This window comes from Dreissena polymorpha, chromosome 3 (genome assembly GCF_020536995.1).
Source record: "Dreissena polymorpha isolate Duluth1 chromosome 3, UMN_Dpol_1.0, whole genome shotgun sequence".
Taxonomy (NCBI): Eukaryota; Metazoa; Mollusca; class Bivalvia; order Myida; family Dreissenidae; genus Dreissena; species Dreissena polymorpha.
In genome coordinates, this window is record NC_068357.1 from 27,134,923 (window position 1) to 27,157,883 (window position 22,961).

At 36.5% G+C, this 22,961-nt stretch overlaps 3 protein-coding genes across 3 annotated transcripts; 1 reads left to right on the forward strand and 2 right to left on the reverse strand.

Moving 5' to 3' along the window:
• Positions 1-425: 425 nt before the first annotated feature.
• On the forward strand, positions 426-16,374 carry LOC127873394 (mucin-5AC-like). The gene is made up of 5 exons (XM_052417247.1): positions 426-444; positions 9,694-9,739; positions 10,966-12,422; positions 14,254-14,411; positions 16,148-16,374. Exons 3-5 carry the CDS (start codon positions 11,163-11,165, stop codon positions 16,269-16,271), a joined length of 1,542 nt encoding a protein of 513 aa, XP_052273207.1. The 5' UTR covers positions 426-444; positions 9,694-9,739; positions 10,966-11,162; the 3' UTR covers positions 16,272-16,374.
• LOC127873395 (heat shock protein 27-like) lies at positions 7,357-8,705 on the reverse strand. Its single transcript, XM_052417248.1, has one exon. The coding sequence runs from the start codon at positions 8,494-8,496 to the stop codon at positions 7,975-7,977; it is 522 nt and encodes a 173-aa protein (XP_052273208.1). The 5' UTR covers positions 8,497-8,705; the 3' UTR covers positions 7,357-7,974.
• Positions 16,375-20,958: 4,584 nt separating the features above from the next.
• Positions 20,959-22,483, reverse strand: LOC127873397 (heat shock protein 27-like). The gene has a single exon (XM_052417249.1). It carries the CDS (start codon positions 22,081-22,083, stop codon positions 21,562-21,564), a length of 522 nt encoding a protein of 173 aa, XP_052273209.1. The 5' UTR covers positions 22,084-22,483; the 3' UTR covers positions 20,959-21,561.
• Positions 22,484-22,961: the final 478 nt, after the last annotated feature.

A 22,961-nucleotide genomic window follows, 5' to 3' on the forward strand; every position in this document is an offset into this window, starting at 1 on the left:
GGTTACACATGGAATTCCATGCAAATGAATTTGGTGTCATAAGTTGTGCATTATCGATATCATCATGTCGGAAAAAGGTTACTTAGCCCATCGGCTTTTGATAATGGGACTTTTCGTGGTAATTCAAACAGGTATTGCGTTTAAAAACAATACCGCTCGTTTGATAATCAATGAAATTGAAGACGAATTTGTAATTTAAAAGAAGTATAACGTCTGCATTAATTTATTTGTTTACGGTTATTTTAATTGATTAAATAAAATGGTCTTTTTATATAAGAAATAAATAAACAAATTTATGTTAGCCAACAAGTGGCCATTTTTCGAAGTATCGATACATGTAAGCGGAACAATATAATATTGTTCTTGACTATTTCTATTTATGTATTTGTATCTTTAAATAATATTTTTTTGTTTCTTCCAGGGGATCAAATATGGGCTGAGACCGTAAGTTTGAAATTCTAGTATCGTTATCCACGTGGTTGATATATATTATGTTCGATATTGAAGCGTTCTGCATGGTGTACATCCACAGCCTATATATTATTATTATATAGCCCGCATTTAAAACACGTCGTCCTTGATCACAAGTAAAACTATCAGTGTACTTTTTATTTGTATTCTGCAATATATTGCGATTGTATTTAAAACGACCATCATTTTATTCGTCCATGACTCATTATAATATACTATAATATAATATTGATGGAAATATTGACCAAACAGCGCATAGTATGGAATAGCAAGTTTTATGTATTTTTTTACGTAGTGAAGATATTTTAATAAATATTGTTATTCATGTTCGATTGTGATAAGTAAGGCTACCCTGTATTTTCGAATGAGTGCGAACAATTTAAATCGAATTGCTTGTGAATGCACTTCATATTTTAGTACAAAATAGTTGTTATTTTAGCATTAAAATGATGTTAATTCACTGTGTGCATTATCAACACAACACACGCAAATACAGTTAAATTGGCCAGAATTTCTGGGAAAAAACTGCGTTTCTGTTTGATCGGAATCAAAGATTCGTTAAAATGTCACATGTCGGCAACAGAAACATGACACATTTAGGAATAAATATAGACATGAAAAGACCGATGCGAAGAAGACACATTTAACTCATGTACACAACAAGAAATGTGGAATTAACTCAAGGCCGTATTATCATGATGAGATACTAATAATGTGTGCTAACGGTATATCTCGGACACCCAGTACTGGTTCTACCCAGGTAATTAAGTCAGACGTCTCTAATGAATGGGACATAAAAGGTTCTTGTGTGAGACCGCAGCAAGCTGCATTATAGATTGAAAACACTTAAGTCAAACACATCTAACTACAATAACTATGCAAACTGATGTGCCCCATTTCGGTTGTCTGACAATGTTTAAAAAAATCAGATGCATTAAAACTGTACAAAAACACAACATCAAAATAACTAGTAGGGTAAGACCACGGGGGGGGGGGGGGGGGGGGGGGTAACTTCCAAAATTGTAGGGTAAGGGTGTCCCGCTGAGACTTCCGAAATGTGACCCATTTTTATACCGGAACTCTGATAAAGTAGACCCATTTTGATACAAGATTTTTAAAAAAGCAGACTCATTTGTATACGATACCATTGAGAAAGTGGACCCATTTCATTACAAGAATTTTGATAAAATAGACCTATTTCAGTACTAGAATTTGATAAAGTGGACACATTTCATACTAGAATTTTAATCTCTTTCATATCAATACAGTATACTTACTGAATGATGCAAATATTTATGTTGTTTTGATATATCATAGAGAGCGTTCTGATATTATTTTCAGATAATAAAATGGGCTGACTTAGTTATTTACGTGTCTCATGTATCAAAGAGTATCAGCGCTTACCGCTCACGAAACTAGAAATATGGTAGAAATACGGAATCCGGATAATGCCATCTATAATCTCGCCTGTTGCGTTCTAAAAGGGCGAGATATCGCATATAAAAGTGTGACGGTCGCGTTCATAAAGGGCAACGGTCGCGTTCGTAAAGTGCGACGGTCGTGTTCAAAGGGCGAGATATCACATTTAAAAGGGCGACCGTCGCATTCTAATAATATCGCCTATCGAGTCTCGCGTTTTCAAAAAATAAGAATGCGACAGTCGCCCTTTTATATGCGATATCTCGCCCTTTGAACACGACCGTCGTACTTTACGAAAGCGACCGTTGCTCTTTATGAACGCGACCGTCGCCCTTTTATATGCGATATCTCGCCCTTTTAGAACGCGACAGGCGAGATTATAGATTGCACTATCCGGACTCCGTATAGAAATAATATTTGTAATTTAAGGAATAGGACATTAAGACGGATAATCAAAGACTTTATAGCAATATTGTCCCCCCAAAATGACAATTCGACTTTGTTTTCTTGTTTTTGCGTGATTTCTGCTCCTTTTTTAGACAAAAACAACAGAAATGTGTAGGTAGAGTTAGTTCATCTTCACACATTGTTTCTCTTAGTTGAGCTAGAGATATATCTAAACTGTCTACGAAAACAGATTGGTCACTTTCAAATTCGTCTATCGTAATAGAAATCTCCATTTGAAATATGTTTTCAACTGTTAATAAAATCCTATATTTAAGTAGGCCTATGAACGGACATTAAATATGTTGTCTTAATTTACTTTCTAAGCCTGTGATAACGATTTCATGATTCCACACAAAATCAAAATTTTCTACAAAAATATATAGCTATTATTCTCCAAGATGTCGCAATGGCAGAGTATGGAACGCATTGACTGTCTTATAATACTAAAACTTGTGATATTACGTCAATCTGACTGTGCATGAATGCCTGTAACCATTATATATATGTATAATCACAATATATAAATACATAATTCAATACAACTTATAAAGCATTAATATATAAAGATATAATTTTCTTATATATAGATAAAATGTAAAAATATACAGATACGAATGTATTATATACAGATACTCTTCCATTATATAAAGGCATAACTTCTTTATATGAAGGCGAAAGATCTTTATATGAATGCATGCAACCATTATATATATGCATAATAACAATATATAAATACATATTTTGAATATATACAGATTAAGCATTAATATATAAAGATATAATTTTCTTATATATAGATATATACTCTTCCATTATATAAAGGCATTACTTCTTTATATGAAGGCAAAAGATCTTTATATGAATGCCTGTAACCATAATATATATGCATAATCACAATATATAAATACATAATTTGACTATATACAGATAAAGCATTAATATATAAAGATATAATTTTCTTATATATAGATATAAAATCTTCCATTGTATAAAGGCATTACTTCTTTATATGAAAGCAAAAGATCTTTATATGAACATAAATAAGTATTATGTTACCACGGATTACTCCGGTAACAAACACATTCAACACGCAATTTCATGATAGTTGTTTCGTCATTTACACCCAAGCAATTAAAGTCGTACAGTGACATAAGTGATATGCATGATGTCCGGTGCTATCTTCTCCTGTCTGAAGCGCCGTATCACTCCTTCTTCCACTCCGATTCGCTCAAGTATCAAATCCATATCAATTGTTGTGAAATGATGCAAACCAAATTTTCTCTCGCGTGTAATAAAAGCTTCGTATATTTTTAATGTTATCTTTAATTCATTAAGATTATATATATATTGCTAACGAAATTTTGTATTAATGTAATTTATTTTGATGTTCATCAGCATCTTAACTTAGTATGGCTTTATGTTATAACGTAATTATCGTAATAAAACAACTATATAGGATCATACAAAACATTAAAATCTTTCTTTACTATAAATTTATCTTTACGTATTGAGATTACATATTTAAATAAATTAATTTAAGATTTTTAACGTATTTTTCAAATTTTATATGCATATAAAGACTATATGTGTTTATGTAATTACGATTTATGTTTATATAAAGGTATTTTGCCTTAATATAAACAAGTTATGCCTATATATAATGAGAAAATATTCCTTATCATTATTACATAACGATTTATGTTCATATAAAGATATTTTGCCTCCATAATAAAGAAGTGATGCCTTTATACAATGAAAGATTATCTGCGTATAATACTTTCGTATCTGTATATGTTTAAATTTTATCTATATATAAGAAAATTATATCTTTATATATTAATGCTTTATCTGTATTTATTCAAATTATGTATTTATATATTGTGATTTTGCATATATATAATGGTAACATGCATTCTTGCACAGTCAGATTGACGTACTATCACAAGTTTTGGTATTATAAGACAGTGAAGGCGTTCCATAGCAGAGTATAATTCCGTGTACACATGTAGCGTAAAGTCGGTTATTTTGGCAGTCGTCTAATTCCGACACAATTTTCATAAATCATTCAAGCAGTAACTGCACTTTTCCCGGCACCTTTAGATTATGTAACGATTTCGTCACTTAATATATGACGTATGTTAATATATGACGTCACCGTATCATCTTGGTCGATAAAGCAACAGATAAAAACAGTCAAGTTTCTGCATCTTTCTCGCTACTGATTGATACCCATTTCTATACAAGCATGACATTTATCATACCCATTTTGATACTGATACTTTCAAATCTATATGCATTTATATACAAGCAAATTTCTGATATCAACACACATATCTATACTTTGATGCTCAAAACCATACCCATATCTATAATTTTAGTCGAAAAACACACCCCAAAAAATCGGCACACCCCTATATGGGTATGATAAATTTCATTCTTGTATATAAATGGGTATCAAAAAGTAAATTTCAGTAGCGGGAAAGATATAATAGCAAATTCAATAATTATACTGTATTGATATGAAAGAGATTAAAATTCTAGTATGAAATGAGTCCATTTTATCGAATTCTATTATTTAAATGGGTCCAGTTTATCAAACTTCTTGTATTGAAATGGGTCCACTTTCTCAATGGTATCGTATACACATAGGTATGCTTTTTCAAAAATCTTGTATCAAAATGGGTCTACTTTATCAGAGTTCCGATATAAAAATGGGTCACATTTCGAAAGTCTCAGCGGGACACCCCTACACTACAATTTGGGAAGTTACCCCCTCCCCCCCCCCCCTCCCCCGGGATCGCACTGTCGCCAACGCATTGTCGCACTGTCTGGAGAGGTTTTGAAGCGTGTTTGAAATTAAAATATCTTAAAGCAAATGTTTGTATTAAACATTTCAATTTAATTAACTCATTTTTATCAAAAGTATATGATACAGATTTTGGCATGTATTCAAGCTTGTCATTAACTGCTTTAAATGCTTTATATTGATAAATTTTTACATTTGAACTAAAAATCTCCAGCAAAAAATAAGAAAACAATTTTTTTTAAAAGAAGAAAAAACGTTAACCTCCACAGGGCTCGAACCACAGACCCCTAGAGTCATGGAGTTTTGGAGTAAAATGTCTCCTAACTTTACCACTCGACCATCCACGCTCAGGTCAAATGCGAAATATTCTTTAGCTATATAAGCAATCCTCGTAGTTCCCCAAAATATCGATTCGCGTCGAACGACGCTTTTGACTGTTGGACAGTCCCTTTAAGGTGCATCTAGATCTACATATGAAGTTTCAAAGTTGTAGGTGGAAGCACTTAGATTTTAGAGCCAATGTAAAGGTTTTAGCACGACGCCGGCGGACGTCGGACGGCGCACGACGAGCAGGCTATGACAATACCTCGGGTTTTCTCCGAAAACAGCCTCGCTAAAAACGATTTTTCTTTCATTATTACCATTTTCATTCCTACGCAGGACTACTTTGGCGGAAGCATAATTCCCCAAACCAGGGGAATGTGATGCGTCTTAGTGTAGAGTAGATTGGTTACCTCCCCTTATCTATCGCCTACTCTCTATATAGGGATCGGTACAGGCTAATTTTACCGGTCCAATATTGGACCGGTTATTTTTAGAAACATGTTCAGGGGAAGTAATCCGTGTACCATTTCAAGTATTTTCCCGAACTTTTTGACAGCTGACAGGTAAGAATAAAAGCTCGTTCTAGTCAAATAAGATTCATAATACATATGCAACTTGAATACTGCATGATACATAATATCCTCGCGTTACTTAAAAGTGGAAATTATTTGATCTAGTTATCAACGGAATGATAGAGAGATTAAAACAACATTATCTGGGAAACCCCGCGTGCGAACCATAACATTCTAACGTCGGCGCTCCCGATTGGTCTTTGCGTTATCCAATTAAAATCGCCGATACATTAGCCTGTACCTGTTGTATATTATAGTCAACGGAGTCAACGGTTATATTCAACGGGGGACCAGTTAAAGTGTAGAGGTGAAAATAACGTAGTGACGTCACCATCTATGTATAGAATGGTTTGATTTCGTTACTGGTTGTAAACGTCATCGTGTCATCGCCTCTGAATTACGTCATCCTATTTACTTGCATTGTCTCAGCTACATGCAAAGGCCATCGGGTTTATATCGTTCAACTTTATTAATATTTTCTCTCTGACAGGCGTTTCTCATTGATTTATGTTTAAGCTTGGTTTTATTTATTTTGAATAATATACGCGTGTATAGATCACGCAGCTTTTTATCATAACTATTATAATTTTTGTTTTGATGACTACTGTTATTCTTTTTAAGTATTACATTAATTTTCTTTTACATTTAATTTCATAGTATATTACAGTCACATAAACAACCAAGCTATGTAATATGGATCTTTTACACCAAATATTCCTGCTTCTTCTTGTATTTGCACAATGATCATCTAAACGATTAACTATATATGATGCTATATTCTTAAATCTTGTTGTAAAAAGAAAGGCTATACTACAGTAGTATCATATAGATATAGTTGATACTTGATCGTAATTTCATTTAATCGTTCCTCAAAAAGTTGTAACTCTGTTGCTCTGGTCTCCTTTTTACATTTGAGTAATTAACTGGTACTTAAATTGAATGTGTTTTAATTCCCTTTTATTATTGTTTAATTTGAGTTGCAATGTTATGAGGTTAAATTTTATTTAAACTTAAACGCATTTCCCTCCTCGTATACCTTTTACTTTATATTTAAGCGTTCAATCGCTGTCTCCTCTAATATATATATATATATATGAGCCATGCTGTGGGAAAACTGGGCTTAATGCATGTGCCTACACTGTCCTCCCAGGTTATCAAGGCCAATCAGGGACGACGCTTTACTCCTACACTGGGTTTTCGTTTATAAGAAACTTTGTGTTCACAAAAATTCCCTAAAAGAGAAACTGAGACCAAACTTTACGCCCATGCAGTTTCCCATAGTGCACTGCATGTAATTGTAAAAAATAACAAAGACAATTTATAGTTTCTACAACTAGTATTAGCTCTAATGCATGAAAAGGAATATATTCAATGTTTGCAACATTGTTAAATGCTTAGAAATTACATTTCTTTATTTTACAATGCTTAGAAATTACATTTCTTTATTTTACAATGCTAACAAATTACATTTCTATATTTAACAATGCTTAGAAATTACATTTCTTTACTTTAAAAGTTAAAATGATAGCAGTCTACTACATGTGCTAAGACTAAAGAGCCTTACAGGTTTGTTATTACATCTGAAATTACAAATGGAAACATTGATTCACATGAAAACACATTTTAACATAAGGTACACTATAAAATGTTTGTAACATATTAACAAATATTAAAGAACTTTGATCAAGAAAATATTATGGCAATTAAAGAACAATGAATAAAAAATACAATTGAACATTTTAACCATTGACATTGTTAGTGCCTACATGCCGAAAATGTTACAACTTGCCTTCATTCTTACAATTTTACAACAATATTACAACAATTCGAATAAAATTGTTCCCACACTTTCTTATAGCCGAGTCCATAATGGAACGGACATATTATAATCAACCAGTACACCAAGTTCAAACATAGGAACTGGCTTGAGCCATCCTACAGTTTCTCGATAGGGATCAGGTGCTCTTTCGGCGCCTCGACTGCGGGCGGCGCCGGGGCCTCCACGTGCAGGACGCCATCGGACGTCAGCGTCGATTTCAGCGCGTTGGGATCAACGTTCTCCGGAAGTTTGAAGCTCTTCGTGTACTCTAGGTGAACCTTCTTCCCGGGCTTGTTTTCCTCGTGCTTTGCGTGAACCGTGAGAACGCCGTCTTTTGTCTGCACCTTAATCTCTTCCGGTTGAAACTGGCTGCAGTTAAAGCGCAACGACATCTTCCGGTTACCGTCAGGGTCCGTGACGAACGGGTTGTCCATCGCGACTTCGTGATCGTCGGCGTCCATCTGGTGCATCTCCGACCGAAAGCGCTCCAGCTCGCGCTCGAACCGCCGGAAGGAATCGTCGAAAGCCAGAGAACGCCAGTCATCGTCAAATGTGTGCAGCCAGTCGGAGAACAGGTCTCTTTGGCGCCCAAAGTAATCCAAGTCCCGCGTCAGAAGGGGAACTAAATTCCAAGACATGGCTGATTAAGATTATTTCCGCAAATATTTGCACACTTAAGAACTCAAGTCCTTCAAAGTTCTCGCTGTCAGGTCTTCCAAATGTTTACTACCTCGAAAAATCACTTGATTATATTATATCTGGGAGTTATCCGGAAGACTCGCGTGTTTTCGATATGCACACAATCTACCATTGTGTCACACCGGTCTTACTGACGATAACGTAGTGACGTCACCATTTATGTATAGAATGCACAATCTACCGCGTTCTAGACTTTTCTATTGTTTTCACGATCAATAATCAAGCATTCTATACATAGATGGGGACGTCACTACGTTATTGTCAGTAAGACCGGTGTGTACACAATGATTATCAAGTGATCGTAAACCAACGAATGTTTCCGATTTTGTGATCGGGGTGTTCCGATAGACATTCGACACATTTCGCGAATATTCTACATTTTGAATGAACTAATATGCGACTTATCATGTTACACATAAACTGCGACACATGTTTACACAAATCGACAGGTTTATGTTATTGCACGTCGTCTTCTTAAAGAAATTTATAATTGCAGTTGAAATGAGCATTATTTCATAGATGTTTCGATTCAACAATGTTTACTCGTCGATATTGCAAACGATAAACAACGAATCGAAAGGGCGATAACTGTTTGAAGTGTTAATTGTATGTGCACATCGTAATGCTCGCCCATGTTAAAGTAAAGTTCTTCGCTAGTTTAATTGGTACCGTGTTCTTCTTGAATGCTTTGAGCATGTATGAGTACAACCGTACATCCAGGAGGTAAGTGGCCGGGAGTTGGATTATTGCAACTCAAGTAATACCCGGTTGTATTCTCGATCATTCACATTAAATGCAGATGCTCGGGACAAGTATTTTTGCGGAAGCAGTATGATCACGATAAGCCTTTATTTAAGTACATACGCGATCTAGATCTAACGGAGGCTTGAACATTTCTCCTGTTATCATCTTAGAGCTAATGAAGGATTTAACAATTGCCCTGATATCACCTTATCCCACCCGTAGGCCCACCCCGACGAAAATAAAAAAAAATATTTTTTTTTTATTAAGTTTAGTAAATCCTAAGCCTCGTAATTAAATAAAACAAACCATGTCAATGTTGCAGACTGTTAAAAGAATTTACTTTTTAAATGTTCAATTTAACATGATTAACATCTTTGATATAACGTTTGCAGACGACCGCAGACGGAGCTGTAACAGACGAAAAGCCGAGCGAAAGCGGTATGTTCTGAAATTATTATTAACATTATGACATTGTCATACACATGATTTTTAAATCTGATGGAATCTTTCATGGTAAAACGCATATCAATAACACTTGTTCATATATAAACGGCGCAAACACTTCTTTCAGACCTTTTCATCAACCGCAACATCAGCATATGCAAGTGGACCAATATTGAAAATATTTGGGCCGTGCTCTGTGAAAAGGGGGTTTAATGCATGTCCGTAAAGCGTCGTCCTAAATTAACCTGTTTAGTCCGCACAGGCTAATCAGGGACGACACTTTCCGCCTTAACTGGATTTTTTGCTAAGAAGAGACTTTCTTTAAACAGAAAATATCACAAAAAGCGGAAAATGACGTCCCTGATTAGCCTGTGCGGACTGCACAGGATAATCTAGGGCGACACTTTACGCACATGCATTAAACCCTCTCACGGCTTTTTTATGGTTCAGGTCACTCGACCCAGCGTATGATAAAAGCTTAACAAAATTATCATTTAACTATGATTAACCATATCATCAACTGAATGCATAACAATAAAAAGTGCCAATAAAGTTCTGCATGTACTATTATTTTGAGTGGAACATACTGTGATGAATGCAGTGCATTGATTCATTGATGCTATTAGTAACCAATAAAGGTCTAATATGATAGTTGCAGCTGTCCGTTTAGCGCGGAAGCATGTGAGTTCAGTTAGTACCATACCAGACTGGTGGGGTTTCTTCCGGATACTCCGCCCCCCCCCCTCCCCCCACACACTAACAATAAAAAATATATTAAAGTTAAACAGCAAATAGATGGTAATCGCATATTTATCATTCAAAATTCGTATTTCAAACATTCGTGAGTCTAATTGTACACTCCGGGTCCGCACAGAATGCAGCCTCCGGCTCGTAAGGACATCACGCACTTCGGAAAACACACACATACACACAATACGATAATTGAGTTTCCATCTTATTATCTATCGAAGCAGATGCATGTTAGTAGGGAAAATCATTTGATTTCAAACATAATTTGTGTACTATTAGTGCAACAAAACCATTCAATATTGCTAAAATGTTTCACGTATCAAAGCTTTTAAATGTTGATGATTACTGATTTAGCAAACAGTATTTATAGCATACTTCAGCAGTGCGTCTCCACTGTTCAGTTAAAAATATTCTTCTTAGCCTTTAATACAGAGTGTTTCTAAATTGTCAACTCGTCAATCTTTTAACAGAGGCACCCAAACCGCCGACGACGACCGAAAATTATTACTACGACGACGCCGTCGACACGACCACTGCTGCCCCGACAAGTAGAACAACAACTACAGAGTTGTATTATTACTACGACGACGACACGACGACGTTGGCGCCGCCATCTTCGATACTTCCGGTTAGCTCCGACATCACGTCGGCAGTGGGCTTAAGTTCTATGTCGACAGCCGGAAATGTGATTCCTTTAGATTCGACACCGGACGAGGATTTCGCGTTGAATACAACCACAAATATGCCAATAGATGAAATTACAAACACCACCGACACGACCACTGCTTCCCCTAGAACGACGACTACAGAGCTGTATTATTACTACGACGACGACACGACGACGATGGCACCTCTATCTTCGATACTTCCGGAAAGCCCCGACGTCACGTCGATAGGGGGCTTGAGTACTGAGGCGACAATCGGAACTTCTGTACCTTTAGATTCGACACCGGAGTCCGCCAATACTGCAACCACAAACATGCCTGTGGATGAAATTACAAACATCATGGACACGACCACTGCTTCACCTAGAACGACGACTACGGAGCTGTATTATTACTACGACGACGACACGTCAACGATGGCGCCGCCATCTTCGAAACCTCCGGTAAGCTCTGAAGTCATGTCGACAGTGGGCTTTAGTACTGAGTCTACAGCCGGAACTGGCGTACCTTTAGATTCGACACCTGACACGATGAATTTAACTACAGACATACCTGTGGATGAAATTACAAAAACCACTGAGTCTGTGGCTAATGTATCGTCTACTAAAGCTGTCGTTGACACATTCGTTACTTTGTTATTGACGCAGAGTACAACAACGAAATTCGTGGACGTAACAGAAATTTCTGCGCCGCCATTTTCGATGCTACCGGTAAGCACCGACGTTACGTCGACAGTGGGCTTGATTACTGAGTCGACAGCAGTAACTGGCTTTCCTTTTGATTCTACAACAGACGAGGAGTTCACAATAACTTCTACCGCAGACATGCCGTCGGCGACAACGACAACGACGGTAAAAATCTCCACTACCACGTCTGCTACGGTAGAAGATAAAACGCCTGCAACGTTCGAGACCTCTTCGTCGTCGATAGCATGGACCGGTGAAAGCTTAGTAACCGACCGGACGACAATTTTAACAACCGAAAGTGGAAATACACCAGTTTCTAATACCACCGAAAGTTCTTCACCGACGACGACGACAGTAAAATCCTCCACAAGCACGTCTGCGAATGTTGAAAATAAAACGTCTGTAGATCTTGTGACAACGTTCATGACCCCTTCGACGTCGACAGCAATAAACGGTGATATCGTTGTTATTGAACGGACTACAATTTTTGCAACCGGTAGTGTAAATACACCAGATTCTGATACCACCGAAAGCTCAGTTACTAAGCAACAAACGGACAAGTCCAAGGATGGACAGGTACGTAAATGTCCTATCTTGTTGCACCTTAAGATTTCGTTTTATGGCATGCGTGTTGCAAAAGCAGTTATGCTAATATAAGCCAGATGTATGTGATAATTTCTTTTATATTTTCACGTGTATCTGTTTGTTTTTCATGTGTCGAGTATTTTATCTAGGTTCAAGGGACAAACTTTGATTTTGTGATATACGATGAAGCACAATGGCTAATTTCTTTTGAAAGCATGCATGGACAATCCATACACGTCAAAAAGATTATTGCATATATGGGGTACAAATATGGGAATATTTTCTAACCGAGTGTGTTAAACACTAAATATGTTTAATAACTGTAGATAGAATGGGAGGCCATTCGTCAGCGTACACAACTATTACTTATCAGAGTTCTTTACCTATACATGGGCTAGGCTCTGTTGCTTGTGTCGTCTCTTACACGTCTATTACTTCAATTTTATTGCAGGCATTGGTGCGGCTAAGGATATTTTTAATGGCCAACTAATTCTAACTTGGCTTTATCTATCTAGGTATCGAAGGTTTGAATCGGTTTCGGGTCGTTATGCTCTCGAAATGAAACTTATCGTTTCCGATCTGTCCGTCCGTCAGTGCTTCAAACCATCTGTACTTTTTGGTTTCCACTATCATACTCAACCACGTTTCTCCGATTGATACTTCGCTTTCTTTTAAACTGCTTACAATGTATAAGCATTTCAAAGAGACCTAATTCGATAACCAGCCAACTCTTATCTGGTGCATTGGAGTTATCGTCCTTAAATTTATAAAAATATGGCTATTTGATGATTTTCGCTCTCTAACTTATCCAGTTAATATTTTATTTTAATTCAACGTTCTCAAAGTGTAAACCATCATAACACGGCGTGTCGTTAGTCTTCCTACCTAAAAGGTCAAACTTACACTTAATTAAATGTATTTTTTGTAAATTCGTTATGGTACCTTAACCTGTGCAATACAGGCAAAATGAACGTAAGCATTTATTCGAAGTTTTATAACAAGGGGTACAAGTATTTAACCCATTTATGCCTAGTGGACTCTCCCATCCTTCTAAATTGGATCAATTTATTTCCAAAATCAGGGATGTCTAGTATATTTATTTCTATATTTAGAATATTTCTTACAGAAATTCATTCAATCAAACAGCGCAAACTCTGATGAGACGCCGCGTGATGCGGCGTCTAATCAGAGTCTGCGCTGTTTGCCAAGGCCTTTTTTCTAAACGCTAGGCATATAAGGGTTAAATGAATTCAGTGCACTCCTTATCCAGCCTATTAGTAAACAATCTATACATATTTTCTGCACATTCATTCGCTCTAAGACTGTATTTTCTTTGCAAGAACTGTCTATTTCTAGATGGGACAGATTAGAATACGTGCACCATTAAGTGAATCATTGTAATTTAAAGTAGTTATGTTTTCTATCTCGAATATAAAGCATGTAGCTTTGTACAGTAAACGCTTTCGTTGATGGTAAAAAAGCGACACAAACAAAATGGCCTCTCTCATAAACACAATGCGCATGGTATATGATAGATTTCTTAAAAATTTCCACTATTAAACTTTAGTCTTTGACCAATGACACGTTAAATATGGGATTGTCGTACTGTTACGTAATTACATTAAACTATGTTTACTTTTTCCAAAAACGCTGTTTTCCGCCAAAATTGATCTTAACCCAGCAGTTTTCACCCTCGTGAATTTTCCCGAAAACCCCACATAAAACGATACCCCCCCCCCCCTTCTCCATCTAATGTTGGCTTAATGCCACATCCGTGAGCGTTGAAAAAGACACCTGTTTTCACTATTTTTTCAATCGCCAGGTCGCGGAGAGTGTAGCGGTGGCGGAACCAGAGGATACGGGGGCCATTGTCGGTGGGGTGATAGGCGGCACGTTGGGCGCTGCTGCAGCCGCGGTGGGCGTGGTGTTGATGTGGAAACTGGGCGTGTTCAAACGATGTGCGGGGAAATGCGGTCCTCGGTAGGTATATACAAATGGTACAATTTGAAAAATACTTGTCAATGAAGGGTTGGCTTGACCATATAAGAATTTCCTTTAAAATTGCTTATGACTGCTAAATCCAGACAATTAATTTCAAATATGCCGTCGAAAATAAGACATCAACAAATAACCTTAGAGAAACAGACAGCTAGCTATGTTTGCTAATAAATATTTTTGCGATCATTCTTGTATCAACGGGCAGAAGTTAAACGGTTGTATTTGTTTTATTTTGGTTATCCTCCCTGAAAGCCTTCTTAAAACGCGAGTATATTATTCTATATAAAAATATGTAATTCTTGACATCCTACTGCTCTTTTTTGTTTGGTTGTTTTTTGCTTTAACAACATATTGTGCACACGAATACAATAGTTGCCCACGATAAAGACGCACTTTTTTCCTCATACTTGCAAATTTGATTGAAAATATGTACGTGGCTGGTATGTTATATTAAAATTGAGAGCGAGCGGCAACAAGGCGAACATCAATAATGAACAACACATGCAAAATGTGACTGTTAATAAAACAACAGCTTATTTTATCTGTATTTCGAGTACAGTTTAAGATAATAAGCTTGAATGCATGTATTACAGTGGGAAACACCGATACAGACCGTAATCGTCTATCACTGGGCCCGACTCCTAGTCTGTAAAGCATTGCGATTGCTATGATAGATGTAAGTTAATGCCAAGGCATTATAAACATATTAAGCAGTTAATATTCAATTTGGTGACAATACAAGGACGTTATGTACACTTTCGGAGTGTCATGCATGAATGTTATGCTCTGTACATCGTGCATATCTCCTCAGCTGAAACCCAGGCTACGTGCGAATCTGGCTGTAGATACCATTTTATCGATATGATGTTAACGGGAAACAAATCCAAATCTTCTACTATTCACGTAGACACGGCGAATCAATGCTCGTCTGTTGCATACAATATTTGGTTTGTCTGCGTGTTGCCTCAATCTGCCTCAGACGCAGTGTTTGTGACCGAAACTCTATACGGTCAACTATGAAAATAATACTATATTGAACATGTATTTTAAATAAATTTATTGTAAGAAGTTAATACGCCAGTTTCGAAAAATTAAGTACATATTTAAATACCAATGTAGCACAACGGCTGTTTTGTTCTAGAGAAATTATAGCATCGGTGACGAAAGGGGTTGTTATAGCGTATAATTTATATGTATTCCTTTGCATTTTTGAATGATCGCATTGTGCTAAGTTAAAATGCGTGATATAAAGTCATTATTTTTATAGTTTTGATTGTTTTAAATAATTATGCTTTTTATAAATTGTTTTTCATTACAAAAAAATCATATTGCGTCTGAACTGTATTTCTTGAAAATGACACCCTGACCTGCATTCGTTGCTGTAAGCTTGTTGTTCGAACATGATAGTGGTTTAAATATTGGTTAGCATACTTTAATGATAATTTTCTGTCTCATGTTTAAGCGTCACGTATACATATTGCTAGGCTCATGTAGGTCGATTGGCCACCTCATTGTTAGCGTTTAATAGGTCAACTCGTGTTCATCATACTTTCGCCAAAAATGTCTTGTATGGTATTGGTGTTAATAAGATCAACGCCATGTTTGGAAATGTGACATACATAATACAGGTTTTATTGCTATATGTATCATTACATATTTGCGAAAGTTTGTATTATTTCGATTCAAAGTTTAGTACTTTAGATTTGTGTATGTTTTAGACGAAGCAGGGTGGGTCATTATGACGTCGAAAAGGCAAAGAGTGTTCCTGACGTCATAATGAACGGAAAATCAACTTCACATCCGCCAACTGCTGAGATATCCAACGGTATCTTGGCAACATAGACCGGAAGTGGAAATATGACGTTTATAATGTGATACATAAGAAATCATTTAGAGTGACTATGTGCATTTATCTGTGACTGTTAATATCCGTTTACTCTATCAATTTAACAATTTTCGTTTTTATCTCACCTGAGCACTAATATGATGGATTTCTAAGCCCACAAGCACTTTTGAACCAAACGATTTTCATTTCCCAATCTACGGAGTCTAACGAACATTTTGGTATGCGAAACTCTCTGTTTATGATCGGAGACCAGTTAACCCCCTAAATATGCGAGTTATTTGAGACAGTTTACTCTGCTATAAAGCACCGTGGTGGGATTTTGTGATCCGTTTTTCGTTATTGAGTCCATGATTGCGCATCTTCGTGAGTCCGTCCATTATCAACCTTTAATTCAAACAATGCCTCAAACCCTTTGACTGATTTAACGAAACAACACGGGAATTACGTATGAGTTTCCGTAAGTAAAACATGTAACAATCGATCTGGTCCGCTTCTTTTGTAACTCATCAAAGTGAAGAAGATTGGACATGTGACATCTTGTTGTGGCCTAGATGATTCAAAGGTGGTAAGTGGCATCCTATAGTGGACCTTCGCAAGTGTGTTGTAATTATGCAATTGTGGTCAAAACCGGAGCTTATATGGTTTACATAAACTTTAATAGCAAAACGAAAATTGCAATTTGGAGGTTAGACGATCTGTTAATGTCGATTCTTTCAGAGAAGGCATACATATTTACAGATTTATGATTGTGCGCCTGTCTGTCCCTCAATTCTGTCTTCCAGTCCTACAGTCGGGTTTTTTGTATGTGCGTCGTGTTTCTCATTAAGAATTGCGGCGATAGGAATTACATGTACAAAGATATTAACCAGCATGTGAGCTTGAGCATCTACATATTTGGGCTCGGATGTGTTAGATATAAGTGGAGTTTTAAGACAAAAGGGGAATATGGATTCATCCATGTCTTACCGACATATGTCTATGTTATAATATGTGAAAACATCCTATATTTTGCATCCATAAACAGTATTTTAATTGTGCTCCAGGGTTCACACCTGACACATTTTGGAAGCAAATCTCTCCATTCAATTCACATATACGTGTATGGAGCATCAAACGTTCAATATATACGCTATTATTATATGGTACATATATTGCATTAATACAAAACATGTCACTAGCGATACACATAATATGATACACAACGGGTCCCGTGTGTAAGAAGTTTAAAGTAAAACGGTATCCTGGTAATTAAGCAATTAAGTTTTTCTTGAATTGTGAGTTGATTGAATTATCAGTACCCCATTAGATGACGCAACGTTTTCCATGTGTGAATTTGTGAAAATAGAGCTTCTTGTTGATATGACACTTATTGCTATAGATCTTGGATCCTCTGTGTCAGTTCAGTTTAATTCATGATCACTTTCATCATTCCAAAAACAATGATGCAGTCGGTTAATTTCAATCAATACAATAATGTGATACAATTGAGTCGTTATATGGTTCTCCTGTGCTTTTGACCTATCTAATTCCGAATATTCGTACGTGATCTTTACTGACTTTGTTTTTAATTTTATGAAGTACTAGTATTGTCATTTGATAATTTTATTTAGCCGAAAATCGGTTTGAATACATGTGTTCTATTTAGTTGAAGACTCGTTCAAAAAAATACTATGACAATATGTTAATCATAAATCATGTTTTGGTATCTTTAAAACTTTTGACATATTGCATAATTAAATCGAAATCCTTATGTAATGGATACTGTTTACATGTGTTTTATGTTCGGATTTTTAGCATAGTAAACCACAAACATAGAAGAAGTAATAACGAATGTAACAGGCGCAAAAGACCAGGTGGACAATACAGTGGCATAAATTAACCCTGATATATTATGTTAGTTTTATACGAATGCAAAGACAACAGCTATTATGCACAGGCAGAGACAACAAAGAAGCAACACGTACACGTGCTCATTATTAAAAAATAACACAAAACAACAATTAATTGAGCAACAGCACCTTCAAAAAAAAATGCATTTGTTACAAATGGTATTAGCGTACGGATTTGTCAAACAAGAGGACCATGTGCCCTTAGGCGCTCACCTGTGACCCAAAGGAACTACATTATTCTGCAAATGTGCGAGCTGATTCATGAAGATAAGACAAAATATTAGATCATTTACGGGAACTGAACTCTTCTCAACAATGTTTGAGATGTTTCTGAAACCATTTTAAAACTTGGCTAAAATATCAACAGGAGTGTTAACAAGGTTTCCTAAAACCATATTTTTCGACGGACAATATTTATTATCAAACTAGGCCGAACTGTCATTAAAAAGAAATTCGGACAAAGTTCCATAAAGATTGGACATAAAAGGTGACCTTTAAAGCGTTAAGTATAGCCGTATAAGTAAAAACACCACGCCCCTTAGTGGCAATTGTCTTCAACGGACATAAGCCATTTTCGAACTAATGACATATATCGTTGGAAAAAAAATCTGACAAAGATTCATGAAGATTGGCCAAAAAATGTGACTTCTAGAGTGCTTACAATGTTTTACTTATGCCAAATAAGGAAAAATGTCCCGCCCCCCCCCCCCCTGGCGGCCATATTTGTACGACAATACATAACCATTACTTAACTCAGTCGAGCTTTCATTTAAACAAATGTTCTGACCAAGTTTTAAAAAAATGGACCATAAATGTGACTTCAAAAGAGCTAACAAGGTTTTACTATATCCTCGTCCTCTGGAGGCCATGTTTTTCAACAGCCCGGAACAATATTCGCACTTATCCAAGATATTATTACAACAAATGTTCTGCCCAAGTTCCATAAAGATCGGACTATAAATGCGACTTTTAGAGTGTTAACAATGTATCAGTAAAGCAATATAAGGGAAAATGTCCAAACCCATAGCAGCCATGTTTTTCAGCAAACCGGAACCATTTCCAAACTCAATAAATATTTCATAAGAACAAATGTTCTGACCCATTTTCATGAAAATTGGACAATAAATGTGACTTTTAGAGTGTTAACAATGTTTTATTTGTATAGCCATACAAGGAGAAATTTCCCGCCCCCCCCCCCCCCCTTGGCGGTCATGTTTTTCAACCAACCGGACCATTTTAAAAGAGATCCAAGATATCATTTAGACAAATATTTTGACAAAGTTTCATAAGATCGGACAATAAATGTGGCATCTAGAGTGTTAACCAGGTTTTACTATAGCCATATACAGAAAATGCCCTGCCCCCTTGCGGCCGTATTTTTCAACCAACCGGAACCGTTTTCGGATCTGTTCAAGATATTATTCGGATATATCATTTGACCAAACTTCATATAGATCAGACAATAGATATGGCTCTAGAGTGTTAACAAGGTTTAACTAGAGCCATATAAGGACAAGAGGATCATGGGCCTTTAGGCGCTCACATGAGGTCCAAAGGAACTTGGCTATTCTGAGAAGGGCGAGCTTATTCATTAAGATTGGACCAAAACTAATATTTATATGTTTGTTTTTTTATTTGACCTGATGAGCTAGTTTTGATCTTACATGGCCCATTTTCAGTACCATCCGATATTTAATTGGGACAAATGTTCTGACCAAGTTTCAGGCAGATTATCCAAGACATGTTGATAATAGAGCGTCAACAAGTTTTCGCTAAAGCCATATAAGGAAAATTGCCCCGGAGGCCGGTGGCCATGTTTTTCAACAAACCGGATTTTTTTTCGAACTCTACTAAGAAGACAATATAACAAGTGTTTTGTACGGAATCCGGATAGTGCTATCTATAATCTCGCCCTTTTTTCATCAAGGGTGACACACGACACACGAAGCGGTACACGATATTTTGCACGACAATCGCGGCTACGAACGATATTTTGCGCGATACACGAAGCGACGTGCGAGAATGTACCACGAAATATCGCCTATGTGTAGGTAGCCCAAAAGGCGATAAAGCGTGATAAATATCGCGTGTCACTTATTACAGACACATAACCAACCAAGCTATGTAATATGGATCTTTTACACCCAATATTACTGCTTCTTCGTGTATTTGCACAATGATGGTCTAAACTATTAACTATATGATGCTATTCTTAAATCTTTTTGTAAAAAGAAGGGATACAGTATAGATCTAGTTGACACTTGATCGTAATTTCATTTCATCGTTCCTCAAAAAGTTGTGACTCTGTTGCTCTGGTCTCCTTAACTTGTAATTAAATTGAATGTGTTTTAATTCCCTTTTATTAATGTTTAATTTGAGTTGCAATGCTATGAGGTTAACTTTTAATTTACACTTTTAAAACGCATTCCCCCCTCGTTTACCTCTTACTATACATTAAGCGTTCAATCGCTGTCTCCTGTAATATATATATATATATGAGCCGTGATGTGGGAAAACTAGACTTAATGCATGTGCCTGCAGTGTCCTCCTAGGTTACCAAGGCTAATTCAGGACGAAGCTTAACTCCTACACTGGGTTTTCGTTTATAAGAAACTTACTGTACACGAAAATTCTCTAAAGCGAAACTGAGACGAAACTTTACGCCCATGCAGTTTTCCCATATTGCTGTACATGTATGTACTCCTAATTGTAAAAATTAACAAAGACCAACTTAAAGTTTCTTCAACTACTAATGAAAAGGAAAACATTCAATGTTTTCAATATTGATAAATGCTTAGAAATTAAATTTCTTTATTTAACAATGTTTAGAAATTACATGTTTTTATTTAACAATGCTTAGAAATTACATTTCTTTATTTAATGATGATCAGAAATTACATCTCTTTATTTAACAATGATTAGAAATTACATTTCTTTATCTTAAAAGTTCAAATGATAGCAGTCTACTACATGTGCTAACAGCCTAACAGGATTGCCATTTCAACTGAAATTACAAATGGAAACATTGATTCACATGAAAACACATTTTAACATAAGGTACACTATAAAATGTTTGTAACATATTAACAAATATTAAAGAACTTTTATCAAGAACATATTATGGCATTCAAAGAACAATAAAAAACTACAATTGAACATTTTAACCATTGACATTGTTAGTGCCTACATGCCTACAATGTAACAACCTGCTAACAAGGTGGATACATACATACATATATTACATGCCTTCATTCGTACAATTTTACAACAATAGTACAACAGTTCAAATGAAATTGTTCCCACACTTTCGTATAGCCCGAGGCAATAATGGAACGGACATATTATAATCAACCAGTACAACAAGTTCAAACATGGGAACATCACTGCTTGAGCCATCCTACAATTTCTCGATAGGGATCAGGTGCTCTTTCGGCGCCTCGACTGCGGGCGGAGCCGGAGCCTCCACGTGCAGGACGCCATCGGACGTCAGCGTCGATTTCAGCGCGTTGGGATCAACGTTCTCCGGAAGTTTGAAGCTCTTCGTGTACTCAATATGAACCTTCTTCCCGGGCTTGTTTTCCTCGTGCTTTGCGTGAACCGTGAGAACGCCGTCTTTTGTCTGCACCTTGATCTCTTCCGGTTGAAACTTGCTGCAGTTAAAGCGCAGCGACATCTTTCGGTTACCGTCAGGGTCCGTGACGAACGGGTTGTCCATCGCGACTTCGTGATGGTCGGCGTCCATCTGGTGCATCTCCGACCGAAAGCGCTCCAGCTCTCGCTCGAACCGCCGGAAGGAAGTGTCGAAAGCCACCGAACGCCAGTCATCGTCAAATGTGTGCAGCCAGTCGGAGAACAGGTCTCTTTGGCGCCCAAAGTAATCCAAGTCCCGCGTCAGAAGGGGAACTAAACTCCAAGACATGGCTGATCAATGAAGATTATTTCCGCAAATATTTGCACACTTAAGAACTCAAGTCCTTCAAAGTTCTCGCTGTCAGGTCTTCAAAATGATTACTACCTCGAAAAATCACTTGATTATATTATATCTGGGAGTTATCCGGAAGACTCGCGTGTTTTCTATATGCACACAATCTACCGCATTCTAGACTTTTCTATTGTTTTCACGATCAATAATCGAGTGATCGTAAACCAACGAATGTTTCCGATTTAGAGATTGGGGTTTTCCGATAGACATTCGACACATTTCGCGAATATTCTACATTTTGAATAAACTAATATACGACTTATCATGTTACACATAAACTGCGACAAATGTTTACACAAATCGACAGGTTTATGTTAATGCACGTTGTCTTCTTAAAGAAATTTATGAGTTTCGATTCAGCATCACGTTGAACAAGAGCATGAACGATGTTAACTAACCGATATTGCAAACGATAAACCACGAATCGAAAGGGCAATAATTGTTTGAAGTGTTCATTGTATGTGCACATGGTAATGCTCGCCCATGTTAAGGTTCATGTAGAGGCTTCATTTTGAAAAATGTGGGACCCCTAGCATTCAACTCAAATTTGACTAAAGGAAGAGTGCCACATTGATAATGTATACATATATGCTTTAATGGATGTTTTTCCTTCAAACTGCTACCAATTTTGTACATCAACGTATCATAACATCCACAAAATCAATCAAAATACAAAGAGATTTTAACACTAAAATATACATTATTTTCAAAAATCTGAATTATGTTTATCCCACGTATTTCGGCGGAAAATTATATAACTAGTGAATGATATCGACATTGACGAGGGCAAGTTACGCTTAAATAGTAAAAAAAGT